This window comes from Gavia stellata, chromosome 17 (genome assembly GCF_030936135.1).
Source record: "Gavia stellata isolate bGavSte3 chromosome 17, bGavSte3.hap2, whole genome shotgun sequence".
NCBI classification, from domain to species: domain Eukaryota; kingdom Metazoa; phylum Chordata; class Aves; order Gaviiformes; family Gaviidae; genus Gavia; species Gavia stellata.
In genome coordinates this window covers 3,486,584-3,511,503 of record NC_082610.1, presented here as the reverse complement: position 1 = coordinate 3,511,503, position 24,920 = coordinate 3,486,584, and the positions used below count along the sequence as shown (strand labels likewise).

Genomic DNA, 24,920 nt, shown 5'->3' with positions numbered 1-24,920 from the left:
ATCCTGTTTATTACACATGAAAAATATTAAAATCAATGTGTATTAAGTTTTTCACAAAAAACAGAGTGCATAAAAATTAAATGGATGACACTTTACAGTGGATGGAAGACAGGTACACTGAGAACTATTCATGGGGGACTACCCCATTTATTGCAATGAACATCTTAATCTGTAGCTCTATAGTTTAAAAAAAAAATCTTAATGCATATTAGTCTCTCTTTCAATCTATTGTTCTGACAGCTTACATTTTTAACTTGCTAATTTGGTCCGTACCTTAAAACATTTACTTTTTATGCAGAAGTTTTCTAACCAAAGCTGTCCTTTTTCTGCTGCACATTTACTGGCTTTCCCAGGAAAAAGGTAGGTAGGACCACGTAGAGCAGGCTACCTGTATACAGCATCCTTGCTGAAATGTCATCCACAAGAAGACTGTGAGAGGAGGTGCAGACCTGCATTATTTTACTTTGACAATATAAATACACAGTACTCCTTACAGTAACACCACTCTTAAAATAAGAGAGTGTTACTCTCAAACGTCTCAAGAAAATACAGCCCTCTGGCATTCTGTTTGACACACTGACTGGGATAATACAGCTTTTAATCGCTACTTCAGATGTATGATTTCATATATATGGACATAGTATAAAACATATTAAGAGATTACTCTATCAGTCACAATGAATAGCATCTTACACTAAAAACACTTTCTCTATTCCATCCATCTTTTCAACGTTCTGAGGCCCACATGTGGAGTTCAGAGTCATTTGAAGCCCAAAATCTTTAATCAAGACCCTCTTTATCTACCACCAACTTAAACAAGCTCAAGACACAGAGTATGGGTCTGTGAAGCCTTTCCTTACGGGAAAGCTATGCTCCTAAAATACCTCTGTGTTTCGTTGATTTTCCTTCACCGGGAATAAAAGAGCACCAAAATCACACCTTTCTACTTTTGCCCCCAAAACAGAAAAATTACCATGGTTTAACCCTTACCTGCCAGCAACAGATTCCAGGGACTTCTACTTGGATATGGGAAGCAGGATCCTTTAAGAAGGGCAAGGAACGAAGGCAACATCAAAAAGAAGTTAGGTGTCAGAATTTGATTTTAAGGGGGAAATTTGAAAGCAGAAGTTTATGTAAGCAAAGCTCTTCTGATGGCATGATTTGAAAATGGAAAAGTGAGCAAAATAAACACTTAGAGGAGATGAGGAAGCAAACTCTAGTTTCTCTTAGTTTCTCCTACTCTGCTGTCCCTTCCACTTTGCACATGAAATGAGGAAGTGAAAATGAGGTAATGGAAGGTAATGAATGTTAAACATGATTAAGGATGGCAGAGGAAGGTGACACACTGTTTGGAAGACTGGAATATCTTAGCGATACACCTGGAACAATGAGAAAGACTGCTTTAACTGCAGTGTTGGAATTACACAGGTGAAAGTCAGGGACCACTTTCTGTAGTGGTGGACAAGACACCAACGACACCCCCCTCCCTGCCCCGGTAGCATTGGAATCGCAGAGTCACTGTCACAAAGAGGTGACTTATCTTTCTGGAAAATAGCTTTCATAGCATGTTTTGTAATTATTTCAAAATTAAATCATATAGTCTCAAAATATTTTTTTCTTTTTCCTCTCTGTTATTCTTTGGTTATATTTTGAGAATTCATATTGTACAACCTGATACTAATAAAACACTAACCGTTCTAAGAACGTGCATTTCTGCCAAGTATTTTCTCTGCAATTTTCAGTGTTTCTACATCAAATCCTATCAAAAGTCCACAAAATACTCATAGGACTGTGAGTATTTACAGAAGTCTGTTATCATAGTTATTAATCTGTATCCGCTTTTTAAACGTTGGCACAATTCTGTGCCTTGTTTACTATACTTCTACAATTTCCCATGCTTTCAATCTTTTATCTTATGAAATGTCAGAATAAGATCAGTTTAAAAGCAGTATGCTACAACATACTTATCTACAGTTCATGTCTGGATCTCTGTAAATTCAAGGGATATTGTTACATTTGGGGAGTTTGGAAGAGTTGTGTTTTATAAGAGTGTTTAGTTCAGTAGCATGATTCCATATTTTAGGAAGTTCTTTAGCCACACTTTCACAGGAGTCTCATATCAAACACCATTTTCCAAAGTATTTGCTATGTCAGATACATCCCTGGAAGTTATCACATTTCACATTTGACCATTCCAATTAAATATTTTGTTTAGAATGGCCCATGATATAAGTTTCAGAGTTTTGATATTTTAGGGATGAAATTATGATCTTGAATAGATGCCCCATAATTATAAGCTTAACCACAAGCAAACAAGAGCAACAGTTGTGCTTTAATTTTCTAGCATTCTGGAATATAAAAGGATATTTTCTAACAAGCTGAAAAAGGAGAAAAGCTCTGCCTATCCCAGGGACTGAAACAAGTGTACGTTGAGATGCTCAAATGCCCCTTAGTAAATTAATAAGGGAAAAATTTGAAAAGGTTTTCCTACTAAGTGGATCATGGGTGGGTTTAAGTGTTGTTTCAATTATTACAGCATTCAATGTGGTTAGATCTACCTATATGAAACATTGCACATGTTATACACAAGAATTTCATGTATCTGTGCCTCAGGGTTGCTTGTGCAGGAAATGATACTCCAGTTATCCCTTGGGCACATACTAAAGAGTAAGAAGGAGGTTCAAGAAGGAATCAGTATTCTGAGTCGGTAAAACAAATTAACCTTAGTGGCAGAAAAACAAAAAAACCCAAACACGCTGTTCCTGATAGATTTCAGGAAGCTTAAGCAGCAGGTACAACAATGTAACATTGAAATCTTGAAGGGGAGTCCCAAGGAAAATAAGCTCGTAATGGAAAATTGGCAACTGACTTTTTCATTGTAATAACAGGTATTCAAACAGAAAAGAAGAGAAAAAGCAAACATCGCCAATATTTTGGCATTTGTAGGAGTTATCCAAAAAAAGCATATCTAAGTTCTCTACAGCTTTAACCTGAGAAAAAAAAACCACCACACATTAACGCTGCAAAGGAGCTGACACTTTTCATCTGCAGCCCACTCAGCCAAGGAACATCCACTTATATACCCTCATGCATTATTCACCAGGAAAATTGAAATAATCTACCAGTGGTTAAGCAGCTCGGAATCAAATGCAAATCAAGGGAAAGCAGTTAAGAACGAGGATCATTCACGACGTGCTCTGAACTCCTGACGCTCCTCCACACCGCAAGCGGGGAGACTCCTGCAGGAGCCGCACAAACTGTCACAACCCCAGTCCCGGGGCTGCGGGCGGTCGGTGCAACGTAGCCTGAAAATTGGCCTGTTTCTGCAGCGGTGGCCAAAGCACTGGCCTGTGCCCATGCTTTGAAAAGGAACTTGCTCTATTTGTATTCAAGCAGGTTCTCAGTCCCTGTCAATAAAGGGGGGTTCTTTGGCACACACCTGAGAAAGTCTGATTTTTTTTTTAAATTGTTAAAAGCCTGTGTTTGCTGTAGCACTGACTACAATTATATTCATTCTTTATCTGACTATGAAGCTTCAGACATACAATAGTCAAGCATAAAAAAAAAAATTTGAAGTTATGTAAAAAAATTTTCCAATGAGGGAAGAAGTTATTGCTGTCACCACCTTCATTTTCAATAATGCGATTCAATGGGAATTACCTCAGAGCATGATTTATAACAATTATTTTATTACCTTTAGGAGTATACAATAGTAAATATTAAGATCAGAAAGAATAAATTAATTTTTAAATCACAGTGAGAAACTAAAAGCCCAGTTAGCCATTAAGAAGTTATACACCATTACTTACAAGCTAATGTGAACAGTAGAGGCATGCATAATTTTTGCAAGTTTATACAAATTACCCTGGACAAATTTTCCATGAAGTCTACATAAACCTTATATTATGAAGTATTTCCATGTGTCTGAATTTATTATCATTGATGCATACTAAGGCGGTTGTAAACTCCATGCATTAATGTTCATTATCAGAATTTAATAGCTTTAACCCTTCTGGTTTTAAGGACAATCATCATATATGTATTTAGGCAGTGCAGTTTTTCCCCACAGACTGTACACAGCAAAATAGTTTTCAATTCAATGGAAACTGATGTTTATTTTTCAGACAAGACATTTTCAAGGGAAAAAAAGCTAGATTTAATCAACTAGTTATTTATTTCAGCAACGGGTTGAACCCAAAAATTCTGTTGGGAGCCCTAGATCTGATGTCATGAAATTATAGAATGACAAATTACAACAGGCAACATTCTTGTCGTAGCCATAAAATTAGAAAGTGTAAAATAATGAATAAAAAAATCAAATACACTTCACTCCAGGTGGCAAAAAAAATCCATTATGGTCATATATTTTTGCAGTCCTTTCAGATATATATTTCACTGTCAGAAAGCCTAAGACAAAAACCCCATAATCCTAAATGTCAGATATTCCAGGTACATTGAGAAAATATGCTGTTGATGAAGAAGAAAAATCAGACCAATAACCACCTCCACCTAGAATTCAAGATGAAATACTGTTTCAGTAAGAATTTGGCTAGTATCTTAGGATATTCACACACTTTTAAAATGGTTGCAAACACTGCTCACATAAAACACTACACTAGCAGCTCATTTTCCTCTAGTTCAATCTTATTTCCCTTCACGGATTTTCAGTTACATTGGCTCTTTTAGATCTGCTGGAGTAACGTCTGGAGCATGACAACTACACTGCATTGTAGTGATTGTGTAGTGACAACACACCACTTAGTCAAGGGAAACAGGACCCCAAGTCAGAGAGAACAGGGTTAGGCTCTCACGTTAGGGAAACTACCAAGACATTTTTAATGTTCGTATAATCCAGACCAAAACTCTGCTTTCATGGTGCCATGGTAATTTCAAGATTCCCACAGGGAGATCTGTACTTTTCCCTAGGAAGGCCAAGCACAAACACATCCTCAAAGAACGTTAACCTCCGATTCTCAGGATCCTAGGTACATTTAAGATAAATTTAAGATCAACTGAAATTTTAAAAAATCCTTGACAGTAAGTTATTATATATCACTAGCACATCGTACACACATACTCAAGATCCTTAATTGAACTGATTATTCATTTAGGTTGAATAATTGAGATCTCCTATGTTTCTATTGCTGACCCAAGATAAAAAGCAGTAGCACTCTAGAAAAAAGGAATTAAATATGTACCCAAACGTTTTGCCAAATACTTCAGAACTGGCATCTCTCGTCACATATAAACTATACTGACCTTATCCCAAATCCCTGTGTGTTAAAAGATAAAATCTGGAGTATCATTAAACATAGAGATCAAGCTTCTTTTTGAGTCAGTGCTAACTGCACTGATTTTTCTACATGTCTGCAGGAATGGCTTTATTTTATACATGTGTGAATCTTGACTCTGTGTGTGTGTGTGTGTGTGTGTGCGCGCGCGTGTGTGTGTTTGTGTGTGTTCAGTTTTATGCAATTAAAAGATGTTCAGCTTTGCAGAAAATAATCTAATGATAAAAGAGGTTTAACTACTGATTTGGATGTTATCGTTTTAAACACATCTATTCACATCTTGCCACATCAGAAGTAAGCAACCTATAAAATGGTATTTAACACAGAAATATGAAAGGTATTTGAAAAGGACACCCTGTAGCTTTTATGAGATTAATATAAATGTAATGGCTCTATCATGAAACAAAAATGGTCGGAGTATATATGTGAATTGTCATGACTAAAACTCGTTTCTTGTAACTTTACATCTACAGATCTGTACAAGGAAGTTAAGTCAGAGACTGCTATTTATTTGCTAATGAACTCTGATGAGTCTATCTGTGTACTAGCCCGACATCCCAGGAAAGAAATTCTGGACTTGAACATTTCGCCTCTTTAAATAGCTCTGCTCACTGTAACAACTTAGTAAAATGCTAATCTTGGGTGACAAGGACTCACATATGAGTTAAGAAACGTACCTTATTTTACCACTGATGTTCGCTGACGGTCAAATGACTCGATACTACACCAGTGCCACCCAATACCATCATGGCCTGCTTACCCAATGCCTTACAGGCACCTCTCATGTAGCAGAGATGACTTTGGTATTCCCAAAGTCACATTTTAGGAGTATTTACCAAGGGAAAAAAAAAAAAAAAAGAAACAGAAAGAACTTGCCAAAATTCTGAGACTTCTTTAACATGATATGATACTTGGCTGACTTTTCCTCATTGCCTGGAAGCAATTCAACCAGAATAGAGAATTTAATCCTCCACAACATGTATTTTAATGACTCATTGTTTTCCTATTTCTTTCTAGTTTCCACAAAGCTTAGTGGACTTGAGCATGATTATTAAAACACTGCAAACAAAAAATGCCTTTACTTTTCTCAAAAAAAAAGAAGTATATGACAAAACCAATTCAGCTGTAACCAGTAAAGGACATTCTAAAATTAGAGCCTGTTGTGTTAGGGATGGTAACAAAGTGTCTAAGCCATATGCTGGTGTAATCTATAAAAGCTAGATATAAAGCTTATGTCATTGTAACTTACTGTTTCAGAAATCAGCATAACTGCTATTGTACATGAACCCAGTATTAATCAAATAATTTTAGATTTTGATTTGCACGCAGCACAGGATCAGTACAAACATTTGGATATCAGAAGTACATTACAGTTTTGTCTTCGTATGTCAAGAACATGTCGTTACCAAATACTAAATATAACTAAATGGGGAATCTTTGTTTTTAAACAACTCTTTACTCCCAACTTACTCCATTTTTTCACTTAGAAGATACAAATCAGAAGAGAAGCAGATTTTTTTAATCTGCATAGATATTTTTCAGATTGCATCGGACACAGTCCACCAGCTGCCAGAAAAAGACTTAATAGATCTTGTTGTTTTTCTTCTCCAAGAGGAAACACAAACACACCCTAAGATAAGCACTAGTTTAAATCCGTAATAATTTCTGTGGATTTTATCCAGATTTACACTTCTTTAATGCAGAACATGATTTGTCACTTGCATAACAAAGTTTAGACACCAGAAAAACTTCCCCCATCAGTTGAACTATTTCCCTCATCAGCTGGCACAGAATGAACTGCAGCTGATTAATTAGACACAGCCACGGGTGGAAAAGAGAAACACGAACTGTTTTGCAAAGAGGAAAGCGCGCAGGGCACAGTAATTCCTGGGTACCTACAGCAGGCGCGGTGGTCATTCCCAGCCGCAGGATGCTGTACCACAGTGCTCAAAACAAAGCGCCATCACCATAGTGACCAGAGCATCACCCCGCACAGGGACCCTGTTCGCTGAACCACCAGCAATACCCCAGGCTTAATAACAGGCGCTCCATTCATTTAACTTCCAATTCTTTGCAGCAAAGAAGAGGCAGAGCCTTCAAAAAGGGGGAAACCCTAAACTGTCTTTTGGATAATTCTGTAATTGTTTTTTTAGAAATGAGAAAATGAAAGAAAATTAATGAACAAATCCCAAATTCTGTTTGGGAATGTCATATAATTAATGACATCATACGATCAAAAAGTTCTTAGTAAGTACTACTCAATCCAAATCTCAGGACAGGCCAAAAATTATGCTTAATTGCATAAAAGTTCTGACAGTAAATAACTTTTGAAATGTATTTTCTAAGAAAATAACCCGTACTCCACAGAAGGATGAGAAGCACTGTTAACCCACAGGGATTTTGACTCAACCAGATCTTCTCTTACTTAAAAAACAAAACAAACAACAAAAAAATCCTTCAGCACAGGCATGTGGAGAGAAACCTCCACCAGTTTTGGAGGCAGACTGCCTCCAAGCTTTAGCTTTTGTCAGTAATGATGATGATAGGGAAACCCTTCTCCACCCAAGCATCATAAGAAAATGTATGTTCTCCCACAATGCACAACCAAGCTAGCAACGAAAAAAAACCCCAAACCAGTTGCTGCATTATTTACTGCAAGGAGGAAAACACAGTCCTGTGTTAAAAATTCAAATCATTTTCTATACTAGGAATCTAGCTAATCTAAGTTTGCTTTCATTTAGTTGAAATAAACAATGTCAAATTAGTTCTCACATTTTTTGTCTCTCTCTGTTATCTTCACATGTAAGAATGTGCATCTGTTGCTTACAAAGATGTCTGAATAAACATTGTTATGCTAAGGGGTCTAAAGAAATAAAATACTCTGTCCTAAGTACAGATTAGAAAGGGAGAATGGCAGCAGGCTCCTGGGATCGCTTTTAGCTGTTTTTAACTCCTAAACTCCAAACCAAAAAACATGAAAGTTCATGGATCCAGTCTAAGACCAACAACATGTTTTACAAGTGCTTGTAATTTCTTATTTGTCCTAATGTAATCTTTTCTGGGAGGCAGGTTAAACTATTAATCCATTGCTAGCAGCCCAACGCTATCATAAACCAAGGCCAGGTCTGCCAGTAGCTGCGACACAGCAGCACGTAAGATACCATGCTACTCGCTATACTTGAAGCCCAAGTATCTCACATACCGCTTTCAGAATTGACTGCCGTTCAGTGCAACTGCTGCAGACAGTGGCATGATAAACAGCCAGGCTCTGAAAAGGTGCGGAAGATTACCCTGCACAGGGCTGAAATTCAGCCTTAGTCTCGTTTAGGACAATGGACAAAGAAAGTATTCTCCTTATCCCGATAATCTTACAGTTTCATACAGAATTGCTGAGGGAAAGGACAGGTCAACACGCAGAAATCTTAGCAACTTCCTCAGGCACAGGAAAGGGTTGTATGTTATAACGGAATAGAAGTTGAATAACCAAGGCAAAGAACTGGGAGAGCACAGAGGTGCAACACAGAACAGAAAAGCTGGCACTGACAAAAGCAAAAGAAAAATGAGGAAAGGTGATGATGAAGAAAAGAAACAGGAAAGCAATCATGATTAAATGGAAAAGTGATCTGAAACAGGCAAGATGCAATCAGCTGAAAAAGATTATAAAAGCCTTATTTGTGGTGGAATTAACAGTTAGACAAATCCAATACGGGATATGAGCACTTGGTAGTGGTGCTGAAGAAAAGGCTCTGGATGTTACAGCAGATCACAAACTGATTGTGTATTGCTGGGGCAGAAAAGTGAGCTCTTTCTAACCATTCCTCAAGCCAGACTGACACTGTCTCAATAGGGTAGTACAGCACCAAGCTACGCTAACAGCCTGCTTGCTTGGAGGCTTTCTGATGTTAAACACGGTTCAACACAAAGCTTAGCTCTATGCCATTCAGTTTAAGTGGTTTCCCAGTTACTGCCTCTGAGCACAGGCAGAAAACTTCGGGGATTGCCTTCAAAGGATATAGATATACCTGGAGTCACAGTGCTGTAGGAAAAAGCAAACACAACACTAAGATGCACAGAGAGCACTGTCTTAGGCACTCAGTTCCTGGTACTCAACCACAGTATTGCATATGGATCAACCAGAGAGAGTTTAGGGGACAAGAAGTGTCCAAAAGTCCAAAGGATCTATGGAGAGGACTGAAACACTTTGGTTAGCCTAGCCTGAGGAACTTTTTCTTGCCTTCCTGCTACACTGCAAGTCATCGTAAGTGGTTCTCTGCCATTTTCTGGGTTTCATCCCATGAATATCAACTGTACATCAACTATTGCAGAGCAAGACCCCAGCCCTTGCTCTCTGTGGCCAGGTCAGCATCAGAGTCCATTCGTTGGCTGGTGCCTTCTGTACAGAGGAACAGAGCATCTCCTTTCCTCCCTCCAAGCTCCCTACAGTGCAGCCAGTTGTCTTCTTTTAAGACAGGGGACCACCGGGTTTAAGCACACCCCCAGCAGTTCGTATGCCTCTTCCTCTGGGGAGAAAGAGCCCCAGGTTCCTCAGCACCTCCTCACTTTCTGCAGATAACTGCTTAATACCAAATGCCAAATAAGAATGCCCTGGAATACCCATGGATAAGGGAGAAAATGTCTGAGTCACTGGTACTTGAGAATCCTTTATTCAAAGACCTAGAAGCATTTTTCATAGAATTATCTGGCAATAGTGAACTGACTGATGAAATATAGCTAACAAAATGTACTATTTCACTTTTTATTTTATTTGGTTTTATATGCATCATTTCCTGCCTTTAATTTTAATTCCATGCCCTCTCAGAAATGGAATCTCACAGATACAGCCTCCCCTTTATTTTCCTGTAATAATATCATAGCAGTTTTTTCTGGCTATTCGCAATCTCTTTGTTCCCTTCACAGCTTTTCCTAGTCATAGAATGAAGAAATATGTAAAAATAGGCCACAAGAAACTAGACACACTTCATCTGCAGAGTAAAAATAGAGCTCTTTAGCACCTGGCATTCTCAAGAGTGTTAATGAAGCCAGCAAGATAAACCATGCTTTGACCCAAAATAAAAAGCTTAGCCCTCAAAAGAAGGGTAAAGACAAATTTGAACTATCACAACAATTTCCATGGACTCATGGCCTCTTTTGATTTCTTGCAAGGTGTGACCCCAGACATCTGGCCAAGTGCTACGGGGACAAGCTGGAGGGATTGGGTTTCCTTTTGAAGGCAAAGACAGTGAGCCGGGATCAGGCTGTACAGCACGAGATACGGCATGTCTCTGTAGGATGGGGGCTACGGGGACTCTCATGTCTGCAGGACCACGGACAGAGGTGGGACATGCAGGACGAGGACAAGTAACACACATGAAAACATTAATTTTAGTCTGCTAAAATCCCTGAGGTCAAGATACACACGTACCTTGGTACCTGCAACCCCAGACATGCTAGAAGTTCTAGTGGCTGGGTGTTAGATCCAAAAAAAAGGAGAAGGACACTCAAAGGACAAACCAGCAAGCTGACAGTCTGCACTTGGAAGGCTTTTTTCAGGAGCAACAAATAATTTCTTCAGGAGAAATAAATGACTTCTGTTAAATTATAGATTTGATAAGGCCCATTTAAAACTGAAAACACATCACAGAATTTATGTTAAATTTTGCTATCTCAGATGTTCCAAAGAGATGCAAGAGGCAGTTTCCCAAGTAGGAAATGCTATAATACAAAAGATTATATATAGAGAATGGAAATTTATCAAGTCATGGTTTCTTTCATAAGAGAATACCTTAGGAGGAGGAATAAAATCTGGGCATTCTATTTTCATAGTTTCTTTATTTCTGAAAGCCAAAAAGCTAGGATGATAGTTTTAAGATGGTATCTTTAGTAGGGTACTGAAGTCCTAGTCTACTGGAGCTAGTAGAAATATAAAACTAACAGAAAACCAGAGATACTCCTAAACACATACAAATAATACAATCTTAATGCTGTAAATCTTGCTGCCTCTTCAATTCAATAAATCTTTTGTTGTTTTCATTCAGCATGGATTTCACCCAATTATTGCCTCTCTGCTGGATAATATTTACTCTGCAACCTCTTCTGGATCGAGATGGTATCATAATTCTGTCGTTTATGAAAAATTCTGAACAAGTATTTCAGCAACATTACACAGAAAATGGAGCAGAAAACAGTCTTTTGACTTCAAAACCTGCCCTGGACAGACTGTACAGGACTGGAGTGCATGGCCCAGTCTGGGACTTGCAACTGTTCGGATGTAAGATGTCAATCCATGTGTCAGGGAATGAGCAGGGCAAGATGCTCCAGAGAAAGAGATGCAAAACAACAAGCTCATCCCATAACCAGTTTATTTATTAGTATTTATATCTATAGTTACACCCAAATACAAAAATAGGTTTAGATAGGCTAGTAAATAAAACTTTGTCTAATTGGTTAACTTGGAAATCGAAGACATTACAATTGTCATCCCTTAACAACATGTGCCATCCATAAATTCTGTCTTACATTACTATGTTTAGAAATAATTTACATTTTCAACTATTCCTGAAAATACACAAAGCCTGATAACTCCAAAGTAATTATTTCTCTGACATCCTTAAAAAAGAGTTACTGTAACAAACGACATATACATCCTTTAGGACCGCCACTTGTGACTGGAGAGAACCATGGAAATGAGTAAACAAGGCATCCTTCTGATTCTGCCTTTAGAACTGCAAAATACAGAAAATGTCTAAAACATTTTTTTGTCATTGAAGTGGACATCTGGCAATGAAACAAAAGAGAAAAAAAAAAAAATCTCCAAACACCACCTCATTAAAATAGAGAGGGAATGACAGAAAAGGTTCGGTTCAAGTAGTTTCAATGGCCTTGGACTTCCTGGGAACTCTGCCCAAGATCCTAAGGAGATCTGATTTAAATACTCGGAAAGTGTTTACTCTGAAGATACCTTCCACAGCGTGACAAAACCTTGACTGCAAAAAGATACAGCTTATCCTGAACTCCAGGGGAAAGACTGTCAACTCAGGCATAGCCCAGGAGATTGAGATATAAATGGAGTAACAGCAACAGTGTGAAATATTGTGAACAGTGTGAAATACAGTGTGAAATATTACACTCATTACAAAGCAGTATGCTTCAAAGCCTATCCCTTATCAAGCCTCATCTATAATTTGACAACAAATGGTCTTCTACGAGGATGCTATTTCCTTTTAAAGAGACTGCATATTAGCAGATCAATTTTCACAAAAATTCTGACATTAATACCTTGTTATGAAAATCAGATTATTCATAAGATGTTAAAAAATGTTTTTTCAGTGAAACCTTCGTTCTTAAGGTAAATTGCCAAACCATTGTATATTGAATGGAAAACATAACATCAACTTAATTTTTATAAATAATCTAGTTTGGAAGAACAGTATGTTTAGCTGTTAAAAACGATATAAATACAAATTTAGCATAATAGAAAGAGGAGTTCCAAGTAAGGGAGTCACTGAAGTGTAGTAAGTCTGTTCAAAATGGAGGGTATTAGCTAGTACTGAAAAGCACAACTTAAAAAACTTATTTGAACCGATCTAAAAAACAAGTATTGTCCTTGCAATCACTAAGCTCATACGAATTTTATACTCATACAAAGTTTTTTATTCATACAAATACTAGTTTTACATGATTGGCAAGGCAACCAAGTTGCTTCTGTATTTGGAAGGCTGTCCTCATGCAAATCCAATTAGTCCATGGAGGATGTTCCTTTCCCCAAATGGGAGTTATATGGAACCCAATTATCTTCCGTAATGCAATGATTAAGATATACACTGGCACATAAAAATCCACAGATTCAGAAGTTACAAATCCACCCTTGTGCCATTAGTCTTAATTTTGTAGTCTACTGGTAGCCTAATTATATAAAGGAAATTATTGGGTCATAAAAAGGCTTGTGATGAAGTGCTCAGCATAAAGACCTACATCACATTGAGAGTTTCTTTTTTTTTTTTCCCTTCCCCGCCCTTTTTTTTTTTTTTTTTTTTTTTAAGTCCATCTCTGTATTTACTTTGGGAAACAGGAATTTTCTCCAGGAAGCATTCCTGGCTATTCTTATCAACCTCTATTTTGCTTGCTTTTTTTTTTTTTAACTCTAGCATTTATTTCATGTTCTTTGATCTTTTTTTCCTGTGTTCTCACCATTGTAAATTGGAGAAATAGAAAGCCACAGGATTCTGCACACATCTATTTCTCCATTTGTCCTACCTCTATTTTTGACCTGGCTTCACTGTTTCACTGTTTGAAATCCCACATAGCATTTGCCACAATCTTAGAGAGCTCTTGAGGATCATGTTGAAAAACGATTTAAAGAAAATACATTAACTTTTCAGGAAGACTAGAATTCTCTGTGAGACACTTCAAACAATTTTTCTTCTGTACTATCCCTTGTTGGGCTGCCTCATATCTTACACCTGCATTGAAGGCTCCCTGCCTTATCATGCTAGGTGTGGGGCCTCTAATATCCTAATATTGGTATTGCCATTCAAACCCTCCTGTTTTGTTACATAGAGACCTATATATATCATGATTGAAATGCACTGATCACATACTTCCAAAGGCCATACCCTCTTAAAAATAGCACAATTAAAGAAAGTCTAGGGATACAGATTTTAGTGGACCCTGAGAAAAGTTAGCAGAAAGGCGCTTAAGCTAATACTGATCAAACGGCCACAGAAATAAAAAACACAAAGTCCATGGTAGCTTCTTATACTCAATTTAGACCTCCATTCAGGCTTTACATCTCCTCCTCAGAGTTTTTCCTCTCTAATAGTTGAGATCAGCTCCTCGTTGCTAAGAAAGGAGTGGTTTTAGAAGAGAAACGTGGGCACAGATGCAGTAGAGTCACGAAGACTGAGCTATGCTCGGGGTCCAGTTGCTACAGCCAGACAAGCTGATATCAGAAACAAGGTATGTCTATTTAATGAAGGGGTAATCAACTCTAGAACAATTAACAAATGGATCCAAAAACATCAGATTGCAAGACTAGGATACAATTTTCCAAATCCCACTGACATTATTGCAGGTCTTTAACAAGACAAAATGTTTTTCTAGTTATAATCCAGTTCAAGCAGGAATTAGTTAATATAAATTCTGTAATCTGCACGATAGAGCAGATCAGACAGCATGATCACATAAACCTCTTCCAGTTTTATGATCTTTGACCTATAAAATTGAATCAGAGATCACTGAACAAATTTCAGATCCCATACAAATTCAAAAGTACTACTTTCTTTTTACATCCCCTCAGCCTAATTCAACTCCTTAACTTATTCTAGTACCTGCCCTTGTCCCCCAAAGACACCCTGGTGCAGGATCAGGCACCTTGTCTGGAAGACTGAATCGGAAAGCAGACTCCTTAGGGATGAGTTGTCTGCTGACCATTTCCAGTGACTCTGAGGGGAGCTATGGGGGTTAGAAGGATCTGGCCACCAGATTGAACAACACTGAATTTCACTCTCAGGGAGTAACCGAAAATCATCACCGTATGTTCCAGTTGGGCTGAAATACTAGTTCAAAATTTCAGCATTTGAGAGTTCTGGGGTACTTGCATTGCTCTCTGCTCATAACATGACCCTTGATCTGCCTGTTTAGCTCAATGGCATTACCCTTTTATGTATTTCACCAGAATTTTTGAGGATAGTACAATCCACTCAATTACTTCATTTTTTGTAAAGCAAGAAATTAATCTTATTCATTTGATAACCCGTTTGATATACAAAAATACATGCCATTTTTGTCCCCAGTCAGAGCAACTACCCCTGGTATAGAATCACAGAATCACAGAATCACTAAGGTTGGAAAAGACCTGTAAGATCATCAAGTCCAACCATTAAAAAAAAAAAAAAAAAAAAACCACCACACAAACCCCCCCACAAAAAAAACCAAAACCACCCACAAACCACAAAACACACCACAACCCACACCAAAACAACCCACCCACACCACACAGCACCATGCCCATCAAGCCACATCCGACAATGCCACATCCACACGCTCCTTGAATACCTCCAGGGAGGGTGACTCTACCACCTCCCTGGGCAGCCTCTTCCAATGTTTCACTACTCTCTCAGTAAAGAACTTTTTCCTAATATCCAGCCTGAACCTCCCCTGGCGCAACTTGAGGCCATTTCCTCTTGTCCTGTCACTAGTCACTTGGGAGAAGAGACCAACACCCACCTCCCCACAACCCCCTTTCAGGCAGTTGTAGAGAGCGATGAGGTCTCCCCTCAGCCTCCTCTTCTCCAGACTGAACAACCCCAGCTCCCTCAGCCGCTCCTCATCAGACTTGTGCTCCAGACCCCTCAACAGCTTCGTCACCCTTCTCTGGACACACTCCAGCACCTCAATGTCCTTCTTGGAGTGAGGGGCCCAAAACTGAACACAATACTCGAATCATTTTTCCTACTGATTATGCTTTACAGCCTTTTTTTTTTTAATTCAGCGACTTGCACTAGTTCTGTACATGGCCTCTGATTTTACTCCCCTGTATACCACCTCAGTGGTGTCAAGGCAGTGAAAGCTATTAAAAAAAAAACAAAAGCAAAAAAAGCCAGTACCGGTGAAAGGAGCATGCCTTATGGTATGCGTATCCTGTAAGGACTTGGGAAAGGTATCTTGACCCTACTACTTGATGAAACATCCCACTGATGATAGGAACATTACAAAAAAAAACCACAGTTCCTAACTGCTGGGTATAATGGTCTCAGCCTAGAAGGAGCGGAGAAGGTGAGAAGCTTTTCTCCTGATGAGGAGCTAGCGGACTAGGAGCTAGCTAGAAGCCAGACTTGGAGGAAGCGGGAGCTGGGGGCCCTGGAAACACTTCTAACCATTTGGGTCTGAGCATAAAGATTGGGGCAAGACCCAAACACGTACCAATTCTCCCCCTTCCCCTGCCACCCTCCCAAACATCTCAAACATCTCTAGGAAGAAGACGTGGATAAGCCAATGAACCCCAAGTGACCTGCGCCCACTGCTCAGACCACAGAGCTCTTTCTCGAGACCAAAACTAGCTCAAGGACACTGAAGATGGCCTGGGATTCCTCTGGTAGTTTATTTTCAGCTCAATTACAAGGTTCTTCTTGTTCAGTCTGTAAAATAAACTCTAACAGGAGCAGCTGTGGCAATCATTGCCTACCTGGCAGGTGGCAAGGACACGCTACAGACTGGTTTACAAAACCAGGCCAAATCATTCTGAGATCTACTGTACTTACATCAGCAGTTACATATGTCATCAGTTCTCTCCTTACTTGCCTGCTCAAAATTTAGAGTAAGCCTAAGAAATCACAGGGAACGAACATGCGCTACATAACTTCCACTACCCTGCATGCAGTTCCATGTTATATGCACAGAACACACCAAACTTCAAAGGCCAAGAAGAATAATCAACTTCTGAAAATAAAGTTTAAACTTTGAAATAAAACTCGTTACTGCACAACTTTGTACTAATACACACACAGAAAAAAATTACTTGTGATCAAAGGGAAAAAGAAAACTACTGTAAGTTTTTCAAGCTCTGTCCTACATTTCAGTATGTAATTACATTAACAGATCACAATTCCCAGTTTTCCAATTTGTTTGCTACCACATAGCAAGACTGAGCTTATGACATTCTATTCCTTGCAAGCCTTCAGAGAAAAACAGGTAAATAATAGCAACAAAGTTATTTCATACCAATCAATATCCGTTTGGTTGTGACCCAGCTTAAAAGTCATTAATGTAAAGGGGTTTTTCCTATGGATACAAGAAAAAACTATTAATTTAGCAGAGGTATTTGAAAGAAACCGCAAAAGGGAACATGGGATTATGACAATCTACCAAACAATATGCGTTTAAAACGTGGGCAATGAAGATCTCGGTGTCTCTGCCATCCTGATCACACTAATATCATCCTTTTCCACATTAAAATGCCCGCTAGCTTATGAAACAGGTTAATGTTATCCACTTTCAAATGACAAATACACAGGGCTATAATACATGCTTGTGTCCCTTTTGCTTCTATTAAGTAACATGCGATAAAAATAGAACAAGTCATTGCATGCTGCTGACAGGTTTGTAGGTTTTTAAGTCTTTTGATTTACTGCCTTTTCTTGTTTCTGCTTTTATTTCTCTAAATGTGATTTCCCCTAACTTGAGAAGTATTCTGCAGGCATGTGATTTGTGAAAATCAAAATTACTAAATGGTTCCCCAAACCAAAATAAATAAGTAAACAAACAGAATATTTATTGGCCCAGCTAGCATTTAATTGAAACACTTGCAGCTGCAAAACCAAGATTGCTGACCTCAATCACTCTGATCTAATTAAAGAAAATGGGTTAGAAAAGCAAATTTTACCACAAACCAGCTAATATCCTTGTATTTTGAAAGACCTGTTCTGCTTATTCTACAATAAAAAGCATGCTTCTTAAGATGTTTACAGTCACAATTCCAATAAAAATAAATACTTTTACTCATAGTTGAAAAATGTTTTATTTAAAAGCAATTGCCCAGTGTGGAATACGTATATTTTAACGGCTAAGCCTACCATATTAGCAGATTTTCAATATCAAAAAAAAAAATCAAAACCATGTGAAAGCACAGACAAACCATCACATACACATATCTCTGCATAATTATAGAGGAATACAGGAACTCTGACTTGAAGCCTAGCAACAGTATCCAAGTATTAGTTAGTCTGCTAATCAACCACCAAAAACTCGCACACCAGCTCAGTGTGTTTCATTTTTCTAAAGCAAAAAGCAAACAAAAATAAAACAAAAGAATCCTATTGCTTCTAGCTTCAGAGCTGCTGAAGGACAAGATGTACAATATAAAACAAACCTTGTTCACTTGAAGAAGAACAACCCATGTCATTTAATCCATCTGAAAATTCATCTCATCACAAAGGACCAAGGCAAAAGAGAGATTTAAAAATAGGTTATCCAAGTCAAAGGATTATCAGCTTGCAACATACTTAATATCTGCATATCTGTATCTAATGAAAGCTTCAATATTCTAACATATATGATTGGGTTTTGTACCTCCATCCTATAGAAGCCATAGTAAATTCTGTATAGCAAATGCTTCCTAAATCGGCTGTGCTCATTTACTCACAGACAGCTGCAGGCTGGATGAAAACAATCAGGGATTAACTTTTCTATTCATCGCATCTTTTAATCCATTACTTTCTCTTAGTTTGCAATAAATAAATGCATAAAGTTAAATAAATCATAAATGTGCTATAGCTAGTTAAAAAAAAGAAGTTTAAAAAGGGACATTACTATTATTTTTTAACGATGTGTAGCTGCTGTGCTGTACATCAGGAGTATATGTAATGTCTTCCTCAAAGCAGAAAAGAAGATGGAACAATAGTCACTGCACTGCAAGATACTTCTGGGTTCCAAAGACTTTCAAAATAAGTGACAATTAAAATAAGCTGCTTTAATGCTGTTATTTTCCTGAAAAAAACTAATTTGGGGGCATGATGAATTGAAATAATCTGAGAAGCTATACTGCTTGTAAAACAAGTTTCTAAGTACCTTATGGTAATAGGTTTTCTTGCTTTATGAAAAATATTATTTTAATTTGTTTCAAATAGGATTACTTTTTAAATGATACGGCAATTTTCATTCACCTTTCAAACATCTGCCAAGAAAACAAAAGGGATTCCTCGATGTTTAGAACCTCATAAGAGAAATAAATACAACTAAATCTGGATCTTGTCTTTAATCCTTTACTGATATTCTTTTTTCCTCTACTCTGAGTCCTTTTTCTTTTATGTATGATTTATTCTTGCACAACTGCATCATCCCTGTCTGAAATAAGACTAACGTGAACTTTCTCTGTTAATGACAGCAAGGTGTCTTTTATCATACTAAGCCACAGGAATCATTTGCGAGGCTTTTTTTCTCAGTTTGTTTCTGAAAACGGCAGCACCAAGTCGAAGAAATAGTTATCTGTGCTAAATACTTTTTATGCCACAGTTTCAACAAACTGGTCACCCAGACACCTAATGTACTACCTGAAATGGAAAGATTAATTGGAAATTGATGGTGGGAAAAGGAGCAAGGTAAGGAAGAAGCGACTTGCTGACAGAAGAGGGAGAGCATGTGTGAGAGAACCCACACAGTTTTGAACTTTCAGAGGAAAAGGTCAAATTTTTTAATAGGATGGAATAACTAACAGATTTTTACGCTGGTATCGTGGCTAAGTGGAAGCAGGTTCTATAAAATGCCAGTTTGCTAGGAGACACAAGGGCTTACAGCCAAAAAGGAATATAACTGCTTTAAGTGCAACCTCGCCTGAACATTTACACACTGTAGATGAGAGTCATGAGAACAGTCAGCACGTTTGGATTCCAGGTCTCCCCCTTCCACGGATCGCCCCTCATTTCATCATGAGCTTCCTCTGTGAAATTACCCAAGGGAGCTGCACCCATCCAGAATGAAGATGTGAGAGAGATCAGGCTTTCTCCAGACTGAAGAAACAATGTGGAGGTAGCTAGGTAGGACCATTGTGGTAGACGCTTTTCAACCCAAGTGCTGCTGCTCAGAGTACACCTCCCAGCTCTGACCCCTCCTGATGGTTTTGAAACCCTAAATGACCTTATCTGTCTTGAAACACACTCAGCTTAGCCAACTGAATGGCCCCTATAGCACAATTTTATGTAGCTGAGAAACCTTACTGGCAAAGTCTCCTCTTTCTTTTTTTCAGATCACTAGGTAGGGACTCGGATTAATCAGGTTGCCAATGGCACCTGCATCTTCTGTCTTGGATACAAACTTTAATCCATTTTGCTTCTACATAAGGGAAACAGACAGACTTCATCTCTCTGACTAAACACGTACACTCACATTGGTCCTAAGTAAACGCCTTTATCTGGCAAGATCTGAGTGAGATACCCGGACACTATACACCTTAGATGAACAACCCTCTCCTACAGTCAGATGTGACATTACTCCAGTAACATGGGTCATTATTTTGGCCTTTTTTGGCTCTAAAATAGATATTTTTATGTTTTCTGCTTTTTGCAGAACAGCGGGAAGTCTTATGATGATTGCAATGAAGTTTATTTTATATATGCCTAATTTTTCAGCATTCTATACATTTGTCTAATGTAAGTGCTTTATAATTCAATAAAAAGAAAAAAGAAGAACAGTTTCTGTGGGATTTGATCTGTAGAATACAGATTTAGTAGTTCTGCTGTAAATTAGGATTTTCTACTGCCAGAGGATACCCTGGTCATTTTCCACCTGAGCTGCTTCTCCATCATCTTCAACAATAGGGATAGTTTTAGCATTACAATCTGGCACAGATCCAGGCCAAGGAAAAAAAAAAAAAGACAATAAAAAAAAAAAGACTCCCTTCAAGACATGCATTTCAGCCTCTTGTAAACTGAACAATCCCAGACTTTGCGTACGGCTTAAAATGTTATTCTACTCTAAATGCCAATGAAATATAATTGGGAGGCAAAGGTGGAATAGATGATAAGTGATATACCCAGCACTTAAGCATATATATTTATTTATGTGGAGCTCTTGGGGACCAGTGCATTGAGATGTAGGGCTTTTGCTGTCAGCGCACTGCAGACTCATCCCTTTACTCCACAGGCAGTGATACCCTCCTTCTGCAGAAAGGTTGAGCTGTGGTCTCTGCCACTGAACAAAGCAGCTCGCTCACCGCAATGCATGGCACAGGACTGTGAATCATAAGCATTACATTACTGCTGTTGGATCCTTATAATTGCAGTTTTGGCAACAGTACTTGAAACAGCTTTGTGACTACTGACAAACTGGAAGACACCCACATAATACCTTCTGCATCGAAAGTACAAGTGACTTCCTACTGCAATGGTTTGGGACAACAAAATTATCTAAGAATAATGTTAATTAGCACATGTCAAAACAGATGGACACGGATAGCGTAGTTCCTCACTATTTAAGATTAGAGCTCTCAAGCAAATATTATTTTTTAATATTTCAGATACTTCACTTTGAAAAATGTAAAAACTTGTTTCTGTCACCAGACAAAAAACTGCTCTTGAAACTACTAAGTTAGGTCCACCTTCCAATCACTACCACCAATTAAAATTTTCCCATCCTTAAGATGACATACCCAGGAAAGTAGGTAGATTCTTCTTGAAAAAAATAGTATTGCCGCTTATATTACTCAGCTGTATATTAGGCTTGCATTTAAAAGTATCTATAGCTAAAGATACTGTGTATGAAGATCACTAAAAGTTAAAAGATTAGGTCAGAAATCTTCCAAGAGCAATGTGGAGTTTTTCCCAATGAATCAAGAGCCATGTGGAGTTTTTCCCAATGCATCACCAACCCCTCCTTCCCATGAATGCTATTGCGAATAATCATTAATATCATTGACACGTTTACTATTAAATGATTGAACAGTTCATGATCTACCAGCTTAAACCTCCACGGAAAAAAAGAGACCCACCCAAAGCTGCACATATTCCAAAGAATTTCCCACAGTTGTAACTTAGTAATTATTAAATGAGTCTAAAATAATTACAAAATATAAAGTAATTACATTATTGAGCCTAAAATCATAACAACAAGGTTTAATGAACTAGTTCAATATAAAAATTCAATATCTAACCAAAAATACACTTTCTGAGGGATGAAAGATGAAACACTTCTCAAGAGACTTCATAGTATGATCTATCCTTATCTTCATGAGGACACTTCTCAAGCTCTTTGCTATTCCTTCCACTCTGTTGCCTCTGGGCTTTAAGAAGGTACATTACTCAAATGATATATGTTGGAATACATCCAAAACTACATGAATATACCAGATAACCAGACAAGTAAGATAAAGAAAAGCCAGCTTGTTGAAGTTTAAATGCTGATGTTATTCTGCACATTCATCATCATACTAGCTCTTAGGTTTTCTGCTCAGGATATTGCTCTTTGATTTTTTTAATTTTTTTTAAACTGGGAGACATTCCAGAAATAGGCATTTTGATGACTTCACTTTTTTTTTTTTTTTTTAAAGTAATAAATCTTAAGGGACAAATGTCCGGCTAAATTAAATTAGCTGGGAGGAAACAAGATAATGTAATGCTTATTCTTTGAGACAAATCTACGCAATCCACCACCATCTTGCAAAATATGCAAGTGAATCTTGGAAGCATCAATATTTCTATTTTTCTGTAGAAAAGTGAAGGCATCAGGAAAATTTGGAGAATCTTCCCATAGAATATATTTTCTAAGCATTTTCCTACAAATCACCAAATCCTACAGAAAGTTTTTACAGTCAGCAATAAGACGTTCTCCCTAAAGCCTCAGCCACATGGCTATCACTTGTTTCCTGGACTGACTCTCATCCATCTACTTCATAGCCACATTCCAATTTCTCTCACATATTGACATAACTTGGAACCTGCACTCGTTGGGGGGAAGGAAAAGTAGTGCAGAACTGGTAAGTCTAAAAAATGTTGATGCTAACATCAACGTGGTTTCACGCAAACCAGTTTAGAGGCTACTGTTTGTACTGTAAGCGTTACTCTTACTTTGCAGTTACTCATACTGTAAGCGTATGCACAATTAATACTAGCAAGTCACTCCTTTACAAGTTTGTGGGTTTTTTTTACTGTACACAACTATTTTTAGGAGAACAAAATCCATTTAGAGAAACATAAAACGTAATACTGAGTATTGTCTATGTGCAGTACTTGTTCTCCACCGACTACACGCAGGCCAAAATATCAAGAACCAGCATGGCAGAAATAAAGGGAACATTTGAATCTAAACAACCATTTCCTTTCATTTCAACATCTTCACGCAGTTATAAAACCATTAGCCATATGTAAATATAAACAACAGTAAGATGCTCACCCTATTAGGAATAACTGGTTCATTTTTAGTTGATTTTTTACATACCAAAGGATGAAGACCTCTTACATGGAAAGGAACTATCCCACTTTCTCACGTAAAAGCCTTCCAAACTCACTACAAACTTTTATGCAGAAGTTATGACTTCTGTGCAAAACTTTTATGCAATGCGTCCTCAGATTTCTCAGTGCGTACTGCAAAGAGTTGAAAGTATCGCAGTGCTACGAGAATTCACATTACCGCACAGAGTTTTTAACTATAGTCCTGCAGATCATATGCAACCGGGAAGGGAAACAGGAAGGAGACCTTAATCCAGAGCAATTCTTTCACACTCCTAAGTTTCATGTGAGCTGGCCTAGTTTTCCACAGAAATTAAATACCATCAAGTCATAGATTTGCATCACTGAGTTGACTCAGTGCAGGCGACTATGCAGACCCTCCTGCTTCAAAAGGAATGCCTTTTTTGGTTCAACTTCAGGATGTTCCTGTGGAACTTTAATTCACTTGAATTAAAGCATTTTAATTCATTTTAATTAAACTTTATTAGAAATCACTTTTATCAAACTGGTTTTTATTTTAACAGCAAAACTCTCTATGTAAAAAAGATCTTGGAAAAGCCTTAAGGTTTTTTGTCAAGGGCCCTTAACGCCTGTCGCTAGCCTTCATCCAGTGCCACACACCAAACTCGAGTGAGAGGAAATGGTTTTACGGATCTGGACAGACAGTTTCTGCCATATATTCATTTAATTGCAGAGAGGCATCTTTCTTTATCTTCTTCTTCTCACCAATTATTCCTACTTGGGAACTGCTTTAGGCTGATGCCAAAACAGTCCACAAGACCCAATTTGGCCAGGTATGTGGATGTGTATTTAATCTGGTACAAACTGGCTAATGCATTCTAATAAAGCATCTACCACTCTTTTGCATTACTTATCAAATTTTCATTTTCAGAGCATATTCTGAAAACATTTCAGCTTTTTCTCCATCTTCATTTTTTAAAGAAAAGTTACTTTTAAAATCTCCCTGAAACAACACTGCCATCAGCCCTGTAGTCATATCTCACATAGAATCAGATTTAATATCATTGCAAAATCTTGGTTTAAACGTGTATAACTTATTTTCAGTGTCTGTAAATATTTTGCTTACCAATATCAGCCTCCCTGTGATTCTTGATATATTCAGCGAGCTCAAAATTTCCCGCTATTATAGCCACCTAAAGGATTGTAAAATAGTTACAATTAATATAGTGCCATCACTTAGTAAGTATGAAAATATGCATGTTACATTACTGACAACCATCATACAAATATATTTTCATTTCACAAAGTGGAGTAACTGTTTATTACTTCTATTCTGCAACTACTACACACAATACACTTCTGAAACAATGTTGAGAAATGATATCTCAATCTATTTGTAAGCAGCACTGCCAGTCCCCCAGTTCCCCATTTACTAAGAATGCTGTGATCGCGGATGACTCAGGAGACTGCTAGAAGAGCTGTGGCTTTTCATGTTGTGGCAGTCAAAACCAGCAGTGAACATTAAACACAGCATCCCCAAAGCTCTGGGAGCTATACTGATGTGTGGAGAATGCTACAGGGCAGGCTCGGAGAGACACATTTAAGATATTATTTCCCTTTAATTGCTCCTGCCTCGCTACTTACCTGAACAATGAAAACAGGGGCTACAACATAATGTACATGGGATAACCAGGGAAGAAGTACCAAGAACTACAAGTATTCAGGTACCACTAAG

At 37.9% G+C, this 24,920-nt stretch overlaps 1 protein-coding gene across 1 annotated transcript in view; it reads right to left on the bottom strand.

Annotated features, from left to right (window-relative positions):
• The window catches only part of SHANK2 (SH3 and multiple ankyrin repeat domains 2), a 319,438-nt gene that overhangs the window by 251,829 nt on the left and 42,689 nt on the right, over window positions 1–24,920 (bottom strand). Inside the window, exon 9 of the mRNA XM_059825852.1 lies at window positions 24,312–24,378. Within this exon, the coding sequence (XP_059681835.1) occupies window positions 24,312–24,378 (67 nt within the window). The remainder of the gene's footprint in view (window positions 1–24,311; window positions 24,379–24,920) is intronic.